The sequence below is a fragment of the Melanostigma gelatinosum genome, assembly GCF_949748355.1.
Source record: "Melanostigma gelatinosum genome assembly, chromosome: 15".
In the NCBI taxonomy this organism is placed as follows: Eukaryota; Metazoa; Chordata; class Actinopteri; order Perciformes; family Zoarcidae; genus Melanostigma; species Melanostigma gelatinosum.
In genome coordinates, this window is record NC_136648.1 from 10,422,073 (window position 1) to 10,432,461 (window position 10,389).

General features: G+C 42.1%; 1 protein-coding gene across 1 annotated transcript; it reads right to left on the reverse strand.

The window, feature by feature from the left end:
- Positions 1-268: 268 nt before the first annotated feature.
- Positions 269-6,795, reverse strand: LOC306789688 (homeobox protein Mohawk-like; the record flags this gene model as incomplete). Its single annotated transcript, XM_079285769.1, has 6 exons — positions 269-967; positions 1,205-1,238; positions 5,369-5,707; positions 5,880-6,033; positions 6,162-6,321; positions 6,605-6,795. 6 exons carry the CDS (start codon positions 6,793-6,795, stop codon positions 643-645), a joined length of 1,203 nt encoding a protein of 400 aa, XP_079141895.1. The 3' UTR covers positions 269-642.
- Between the last annotated feature and the right edge of the window lie 3,594 nt (positions 6,796-10,389).

Consider the following 10,389-nt stretch of genomic DNA (forward strand, 5'->3'; position numbering starts at 1 on the left):
TTTAGAGCTTTTTCTCTGAAAACTGTTGATTTACTGCCCTTCTTTCTAACAAATATAACAAATGTCCAACTGTGCGAATCCTGCTTTAGCTGGATCGACGCTCATCAGAAGGACCTCAGCACTCCACTTGCAGTCTCCCCCCCCATGCTCAGTCCACTATGCCTCAGTCCACTATGCCACCCCTTCTGCCCATATTACAACCGTTTAAAAAGCAATTTGAAAGTATATCATGAAACTGTGAGACCCACAATTGCACACATGAAAACTACCACTAAATACAGTTCAGTAAAACATAAGTATGCAGCTCCAGCCACTGCAAAGTGATGATTTAAAGCAAATGACTGGTCAAAAGATTTCACATTGGCTTTATTCAAATAGCTGCTGTCAAATTTAAGCATTGGATGATAATCCAGTCTCATGGAAGTTAATATAACTTACTGCAACATACAATAGGAAGACATTAGAAACATGGCAAAAACAGTAGAAAATATTAAACTGCATTCGGTTAGTTTTTCTATTTGACTATGTAAAAAAAGATTTAAAATGTCAAAGTTGATCAGAATTACAAAATAACCGAGGCTGCAAGGCACTTAAGCATCTGGGATTCTATGGAACGATAGACCAGCTGCTCCAGTGACATGCCTACACACTGTTTGCCAGGGCCACGTTAACAGTCTGGACCTCCGAGATATGAGAGGACTTCTGGATGATGCGGCTGGTGAGAGTGGGCCCCGCGGTGCAGCTCTGCCTCAGAGCGGCGGTGGGTCCTGCGACAAACATCCTGTCCATGATAGTGGTCCTCGTACCCGAGAAGGGCCCTCGGGTGCAGCTCTGCCCCGTGCCAGCTCCGGGCACCGTCGCGCTGCTCTGGTCCGCTGTGCAGCTCTGCCCCTGGGCCAAGTTGGTCAGAGCCACGGCGGCGTGTATCTCCCTCCAGCCCTGATCGCCTCCTCTCTGCTGCTGCGCCCTGTGATTATATGAAGAAAGGACAAAGCCAAATCAGCCAAAGCGCAATCTCAGCAATCCAAAGCAGAAATGGTGGATTTGCTTCTCCTTCTGATATACAGCCAGAATAATGTGGATGAATTAGAGGTGGTGGGTCAGTTTCGAGAGAGTATTACTTTTCAAGCTGATGAAAGAATGCAACAAAAAAATGCAAACAGCTGATTCGATTGCAGATTAAGCGATAAATAATGACACATACCTGTCACATTTAGTTGAAGCATAGTCCACCGTGTCTGCAAGAGAGAAGGAAAGGACTCACCTAAATGTAACTTCAATCAGTTTTCTTGATGGCAATGCAATTGCGAACAGAGAATATTCACAGGGCAATCAATGTTGGCTTCATGACCTTATTTTAGTGACAATACATGAGTTTTAAACTTGCAGCATGTGTGTGAGTATCTATGTTGTTCATGTGAAGCTGCTCCCAAATGCAACCATCAGTTACTACTCGTCCAGTGTGTCTCTCTGGACGTGTTTTACAGTGCCAGATAGGTTTGACTCACTCAAGTGCACCGGTCGGGCTGTGCTCAACTACTCCTGCCAAAACAAATGCAATGCAGTGTTTCTCTTGAGCTTTTGAGTGGGAAAAACAACCACAATATCTGCAATGTGTCATGAAGACTGACTCTGTGTTTTCAGGTTTCCAAAGCTCTGCTTGCACCTATAAAGTTGATCCACTGCGTGCTATTCCCTTCCAACAGCTGTCCCTGCACATCTCCATCTTTTTTGACCAAGGCCTGAGCTCAAAGTGAAATTATACCGACGGGCAGGGGAGTGTTTTATGATTGAATACCTATGGGCCTCATCTGTGGAAGAAGAAACGGTCTTTCTCTCACAATGCCAGCTGAAATGAAACTACACTATTTCGGATATATCGGACTATTTTAAGAAGCAGAATAAATAGAAATTTAGAGTAATATTATATTGCATGCACACTCTCTGTTTGAGGTCCGCGCATTATATGTAGAACTTATTTTCCATTTCAGTTTTGGAATATTGCCTTTTTTCATTGAAGCAAATAGAAGCTGGTCAAAGGCAATTTTTCTTCAGAGAGCAACAGACAGGGAAATTAGAGGCCCACTGTGAAACACAGTCTTTCAATGCTAACAGCCCGAAACATCCCCGTTTCTGATTTCTTTAGCCAGGCGGGAGCCAAGAGCAACTATTGCTGATAGTAAATCATTTTGCTTTTATGTTTTTTTGCCACTGAACGTCCCTGAGTATTTCTCTCTTGTCAGACGCTTTGCCAAGAAAGTTCTTGAGTACTTCTGTTGTATTTATTACCAAGAAAAAACATTGTTTTACCTCTGGTGAGTCTCAAATTCACAGCACGGATCAGTTACAACTGAATTATACGAGGGGTAATGAAGCTGCTCACTATTTTTATATATATTAGCCTACATTGAGTTGCAGTATTGTAATTTTATATTCAAGCTTACCTTATTTATTAACAAATAGGGAATAGTTTGGGAAAATACTATTATTTACTTTCTTGCTGAAAGTCAGATGAGATGATTGATAGCACTCTCATGTTTGTATGCTAAATATGAAGCTAGCAATAGCTGGTTTCCTTAAATTAGCATGAAGACTGGAAGCGAAACAGCTAGCCTTTGTCTGTTTGAACAAACAAAACTAAATTCCCTTACCAGCACCTCTGAACAATTTACATTTGTTTGATCTGTACAAAAACGCAAGTGTAAAAACAACAAGTTGCACGTTTGCACTCATAAAACAGTCAAACACAGTCTAGCTGTCTTCCCCTTCTTCCATTTTTTTTGTGCTAAGCGAAAGCTAACTGCCTGCTAGCTCCAGCTTCATATTTAGTTAACAAACATGAGGGAGGTATCAATCTTCTGGGCAAAAAAACAAACAAATATTTGAATGTTTATGAAACTACAATTTAGAGGGGATTTAAGTATTTGGGTGTGCTCACAAAATATCTATTGCAGTGTTTCATTGGGATCAACACTGCAAAACAACTGTGTGCTGAGAAAATATTGTAACACCTTGTTTCCTCAATGCCGATATGTATTCACGACCAAGAGACTCCCCTGTCAGCATGCATGTTTTCATTTGAAACAAAATAGGTGGAAAACGCAGCAAGGCGTTTGTCCAGATATGTTTTTCGTCACTCTGCGTCCAATAAAACACAACTGTGGTCACATTTATGGCTCTCCAGTCTTTTTAAGGGAAACACTGAAGTTGATGCGAGTACCACAATAAACACCTTCACATTCCTGCAGGCTACAGTGAATGGTAACATCACTAACATATCGGCCACTATTCCATGAGACTTTACTGCCTGTGGCATTCAGACTGGTGTGTGTAACAAGCGTCCTTGTAAGACACTGTGTGGTGGCATCACTTATTAGCACGTCAGTTGAGGTTTACTTTTAACCGTCTCCCGGGTGGAGTATACACGTGTTAATGGTGTTAGTGCCTGTCATGCATCTGGCAGCTTGACTTTCCACTTCACTTGAGGAGTCGTACTTGGTTGCAAACACCGTTAATATGACCAGCAGGGATACATTAAAAGTTTGCACAAACATTTCAAGAGTGCTGATGGCCACATAGTGTATGACAACATCAAGAAAACCCCAACTACTAAGAGAGCAATAACATGTTCAAAGTAATTGTGTAACATTCTGGGAAATACGCTTATTTGCTTTCTTGCTCTGAGCTAGACGAGAAGAATGATACTTCTCAAATATCTGTACGCTAAATTTTAAGCTGCAGTCGGCAGACAGTTAGCTTAGCATAAAGAAAGAAAACTAGCTAGCATAGTAGTTTCAAAAGGTAAAAAGCAACAACTAACCAGTCAAGAAACCTCTAAAGCTCACGAATTAACATGTTCTATCTCTTTTGTTTAATTAGTTCGAACCGGTTCCCCATTAGGTAAACACTGTTAGCTCTGTGAGCACTGTTTCCATCATTAGCGCTGTTAGCACCGTTAGCTGCGAGCCGCCGCTAACAGTTATCCGCTATCAGTCGCCACGTTCAGAGCCTTTTGGAGGCTATAGATATGCTCTGAATTTCGTATTTTGCACGTTTAAGCATGACAGTACACTTTATACAATTTACCATTTCACTGGTTAAATGTAGTACAACCCTGATAAAATGATGAATTACCCTAATTATTCAAGTTACCAATCGCTAGGCCAATTTGATGTTAAACTGAGTTTCCCGGGTACAGATCAGAAGTGTTGTCACAGTCAATCATAATATCCATTAAACATTTGTCTTTAGACTGGGACCAGGATTGTAATGTTTGCCTGGAAATAATAAAAAAGTAACTAAAACATGCCTTGTTTGATTTTTAGATGAAATATGCTAAAGAGTAAAACTGGTTTAAAAAATATTTTTACAACTCTTATAATATAATGTCAATTTAGATCGATTTTGAGAAGGAAAGTAACACTTGGGAGAAGCCGCCTGCCAAAGCACACATGAGTCAGGGAAGCAAAGCTACACCCTCTAACAGCAATTGGAAAAGCCAAATGGATATTAGTGATCTTGCTCTGGGTTGTCTCACAAATGAGTGGCAGCTCTGACAGTCGCTCAACGAGACGTCTTCAGTGCTTTACTGACAGACTGCTCCACTTCTACATTTGGCTGAGGTTCCCTCTTCTCACCCTGGGAAGAATAAAGTCTCAGACATTCTGTAATTGTCCTTGAGACTGGACTGGACATTTCCACCATGGCAGGAAGCTGAAGCGGAACAAATGGCACATTTTAGTATATGGAAATTATATTTGCGGTGTGAAGCGGCAGCCAGCGTGAGCTGCGTCCAATTTTAAAATGATGGATTTCAGCGTCTGCATGAGTCTTTATTATTAATGTTTGTAAAGGCTTTGGCTCCTGTACCTTTAGCGGATTGAGTGTTGTCAGTATGCTGGGCTCCCTATAGGTCTGAAAGGGCACCCAGGTGTCAAACTCCCTCCCAGATTCGCTGTAACTTTATAATTGAATCTCGCAGAGCTTCTGAGGCAGAGAATTATTCATGTCAGGGAGCTCTGAGGAGCCATGTGGAAGTTTCTGTTCGGTCTGTTCTTATTTTACTGTACACTGTGGTGTGTTAAAGATGAACCGAGGGGAAGCAGGGTAGTTAAAGTGTCATTTTGCCTAGAATTCAACATAAATCTGCAATTAACAAGGAATATGCTTTCATCATTTCTGTGGACAGGGGGTGCTAGCACCAATTTTCCTCCCAAATTACCCTCAATGTTTCAGTATTACGTGCTTTCCCTGATTCTACTCAGACATGTTCAGTGTAGATTTTGTGTTAAAGCTCAAATTTCCTCTCATCTATTTAGTTTTTGTGTGATATTGTCCTGCACAGTGACAAAACACTGACATCTCTTACCCATGTGGTAGACGAAGTTGGCCTCTGTTTCGTAGGACGACGCCGGAGAGACGACATCTCGATCACACTCAATGGAGCTGAATGACTCGGAGTGGCTCCTCCTCTTGTGGGCCGAGGGGATGCCCTCGGCCTTCGCCGCCATCATGTGCCGCAGGGTGTCGTTCAGATACCGGTTCAGTAAACCGCTCTTGTACTTGGATGGAGGTGACGCGCCGTCGTCACTGTTGGCGGAGTCCGCCATGGCGAGGAGGCTGCCCTGCTTCTCGGGCACACTCTTGTGGAAAGATGACCTGCCAAAGTCTGATTGGCTGATAGGAGTTTGTAAGGGACACTCTTCATCTGCAGCAAAGGAAACTAAATATAATATATAAGATGACACAAACTATGATAAATACTGCTGTTTTCGTGGAAAAAGTTTCAGATATAAATCTTCTTTTTTTTTTTTTGCATAATTCAACAAATAAAGAGTAATGAACTTAAATACACTATGAAATGATGCTGTAGCCCGTACCATCAGAGTCAGTGTCATTGCTGCACACGCTCAGTCTCTCAGCGTTTCCCTGGATGTATTTATTGTACAGTTTGATCCTCAGCGCCCAGCTCAGGTCTGGCTGTCTCACTGTGTTCTTCAGCCTCCGCCGGGCGTTTGCAAACCAGTTTGAGACCTGCACAGATGCACCTTGTTAAAGAACAGCACGGGCTAACCCACAACACTCATCATCAACACATCCCGAAAGTAGATTTTCCTTCATCCGTTCCATCCCATGCTCTCTTGCACAAGCTCGTCTCTCACCTGCACAAGCGTCATGTGTGAGCCCAGAGCCAGCAGGACCTTCTCTGTCTTGGTTGGGTACGGGTTGTCCCGGTGTTTGTACAGCCAATGTTTCAACGGTCGGGCCATGTCCTGCAGCACCTGTCTCTTGTGGCGAACTTTGACACCACCCAGACGAGACCTGGAGGAATCACAAGTTGCCTCGTTGATTCACAAAGACCACCCACGATCACTTCTCTTCAAACTATGAAACTTATAAATAACAAATGTCTGTGACTGACATTTCTAAAGTCCTGCAAAAACTGCAAATAACATTTCAACTATGTATGAAAAGGCAGAACATAAAACGACATTTTAGTTTGAGAATTATCTTTTTTTATACGTCTTATACATTTCATCTTTTCATAGGACCACCTGTTTAACTGTTCAAAACAATAGTTCCAACACAGAGAAAAAGGGCCTACCCGTATCTTCTGTACTTGATCGGAGAGCTGTCGTCAGTGGTGTCCTGGCATCGCAGCAGTTCTGTGTTCTGCTCGTCTGTTAAACTGCTCCGAGGTAAGTCTACACAGTTCAGTCTGCTCCTCTCCTCTGCTCTCATGCTGTCCTCAAAATGAAGCAGAGTCTCAGACTTCATCTCAGCAACTTTGATCATTGTTGAACATACAAAGTTGTCCTTGATCAACAGGTGCATCAGTAGGCTTCAAGATGTAAATAGAAGTAGCAGGTTCCCATCCTGGATACACTTGATGTAAAGGTAAAGAAAACAAGAACAAAAAAAGGTGAAAAGTGTTCCTTCCTCTTCTTTCTGTGCCCACGGGAGCAGTGACTGAGCAGACAGATGATGACTGAGAGAATGATGTTTTAAAAGTCAGAGGATGTTGTCTGGTTTAGTTGAGTTGTGTGAGGAGAGTTCAAATAACCTGCTGCTCAGCTGCCTATTGGCTCTCCCACCATCCAATCACTTCTCCGGAGAGCTCTGTGAAGAGAAGCTTGCAGAACTGCAGCCGTGGACCTCGGTAGCACTCCAGGATATGAAAAATATTGCAACTTGAATATCAGAAAAAGAAGGTCGTTAGATTTACTCGTGAGATTTTTGCCCGGTGTGTCTGCAGCCTGTGCTAAGCACTCCTATTTTCTACAGGAAGCATACGAATCTCTTGCGGTTTTACCAAAAATCATGTCAGCAGATATTAATGCATGTTTCACCAGGGGACTCTGGAAATTGACGAGTGTAATTGCATGGTTGCTAATAACCAGCAAAACCACCAAACTGTGCCTCGTGTTAGGCAGTGATGCCTGCTGAGCTGAAATGGATTTCAGTACAAATTGGCTCATAGAGTAGTTAACACAGACACTGGAAAATGAATTTTGATCCTTGCCGACATAATCCTCAGACAATGTTGCACATACCGATTTGTATGTGAGAAAGTGAGTCGAGTGTGCATTTGAGTGTCAGAAATGTGGATCTTTTTTTTGCTCTCTGCAGCGTGAGGCGAATCCAACTATAATTCTCACATTTGTCAATGTCTGTCTCCATTTTGGAAGGACTGTAAACAATTATGTAAAAGTTGGTCTGACAGAAGCTTAGCTTTATCATTAGTGTAACTACATGACAACATGCTGGCACTTGGCCCAGTATTCAGAGACTCTGTGGTTCAACTTGAGCTGTCATCCATGCATGTTTTTCCTCCTGACATCCAACCAGTCTTATGTAAGACTGTTTGGATGTGCAGTGATGACTTTGCCATGCATAATCATAACTTGATCATCTTTATTCAAACATGTGGTACGATGCAATTTTTCTGCCTGCAATTGAAACTTTTAAAGGGTTATGGCTCAAATCCGTGCAGCACTTGTTCAACCGTTAAACATATTAAAGGGCTCCATAACTCTCGTCCCTGTTCATAATTCAGCTGTATTGGTGGGCAGGTTGAGTTTCAATGGTTTCAAAGCTGAAAAACACATGGACCAGAAGCATCCCCGCTAGGTGCAGTAAATTCCTTGCTCACATTCCTCAGCAGTAGTCAGAGAATGCTACATGCTAGCACACACCATTTACTCCCGTCCCTCTGCGATATGTTCACCGGTTCAACTGTTGATATTAGCTGGGAACACACCTTCATTCGGCTGCCTGGAGACCTGTAAAAAGCTCTGTGGAAGGACATATATCTCCTCTTGTTTGGGTAGTTTGGCACGAGTGTGTGGGTGTGTGTGTGTGTGTGTGTGTGTCTTGCAGGTTCACAAACTCCAGGCCTATCCAAAGGGCCAAAGTGTGAGTTGGAGAAATGTATTGTGTTCTCAAGTATCTTGAAGAAGCAGCTTTTGCCAAATGTAGATCTTGAAGATGTTACATTTAGCAGATTAGAGTAGGAGATTTATTTTAGCAAAACACTCTGATAAACCTACTGGATAGTCCCCGCCCAGCTTCAAGCAGAAAACCGACAAAGTTTGCAACTAGCTTGAACAGTTAGCGACTGAAGAACAAGATATTTACCTCAGGAGTTGGTGGAGACCAAAACAGAGCTTAAAGGGGAGAATATTGGACTGCTCATGTCTACTAGAGATATAGCCAATTGTTTGCAAATACTTTCACTTTAATAACTGTAAGGTGATAACATATCAATGTGTCATGAACTTTGCAGGTTCACCGGCATCGTTATCTTTAGGTGATCTGACCGATAGCGAGACGACCACAAGCCGAAAACAACAAGAATGTCTTCCAGTTAGGTTCCCTTCCAGCGAAGTGTTTCCCTCTGACTTGCTAACATGCCATTTAAAAGATAAACTACAAGTTAGCATGTCAAAGCCAACTGTGTCGTAATGATAATGATCTGAGTCAGCAATGTTAGTCTTACAGCGGTACATTTGCTGAGCCCTGAGTGTTTTGAATTGAGCAACTTTTTATTCATGAGAGGAAGATTGTTATTTCTTCTTTCAAAAGTTCCATAGTCTGGCTTTAATGTGTCAACATCAGGAAATACGACTCAGTAGATGACTCCTTCAATTTTCTCTGTAATGAACTAAAAACCTTTTCGCCTTCCTGCTTCAGTTTTGTATAATGTTTCTCCCAAATACTTTCAGCATGTACGTTACTGTGCTGCTTGTTTCAAGTCATATTTATTTTTACATACTTCGAATAGACAGTTGGATGATTGAGCCAAATTAGCCGAGACCAATTGACATCATACTTCTGTGTAATGTTTGAAGTGGGAGCTGCAGTGAACATAAAGCGGTGGGTTTTCATTGGATCACTCCGGTGTCTTAAATGGCATCGTTATGATCTCAGACGGTGCCTGCAGATTCTCAGTGATGTGATGAAGTTATACTGCTTGTCTGAGGTCGGGCTTCAGGCCTGGCAGAAGTGCGACTGTTATTCCCTGACAGTCTGTTATGTACGTTTTGATGCCCAGGGAACATGTGGACACGCTAATGTTTGCATCTCTACCCGTCTATTTGTGACACAGACAATAAGCCTGCCAAACTAAAATAAATACCTGAGCCAAAATGGCGTGCTCTTTATCCCTGCAGCCTAATCCACGATGCATAAAGCCTCACCGTGCTTTTACAGTATAAGCTTTTATGTGCGGTCGTTACTTTCTCTGTGTACGTCTGCGATGGCCCAAGTCCCTAGAAAGCCATTACCGTCTCCACGCATCACGCTGTTCCCTCTTCCTCACAAACACAACATGACAGACACATTAACACTCCTTCACACCCAATTGAGCACAGCATCTAAAAGGGGGAAGGCAACACCATGAATGTGGAGCAATGCAATCATCAAAAATAATTGGATTAAGCAGCTTGTGTGAAGGAGAACAGTTTAATCTGCAACCAACAGGCAGCTGTGATGCTCAAATATGAGTATTTGTTAATGGAGTGTCTCTAATGGTGACTCTCTGGTAATTATTCTTAATTATCTCAATACGATTGTGAATAAAAACAGCTTCTTTAAAATCCAGGGTCCATGATGGTGTAGCTTTTTAGCATAGGGTGCTTAAAAATACACAATTTCAACCCTTAGAAATCTTCAAGAACCAAGCTACAGTGACTACAGTACCGTTGGGAAACATACACACTGGTTAAAGCATTTAAAAGGCTCATCTACAACATGTACACATTCTGAAACTTGCTGCCATTAAACTAGCTTTTCTTCATCTACATTCTTTAATTGACTGATATCTTGTTTGTGTCCCTATTTTGTTCAGCATTTTGGCAAAATGCCTTCCTGACTGCAACTAATAATATT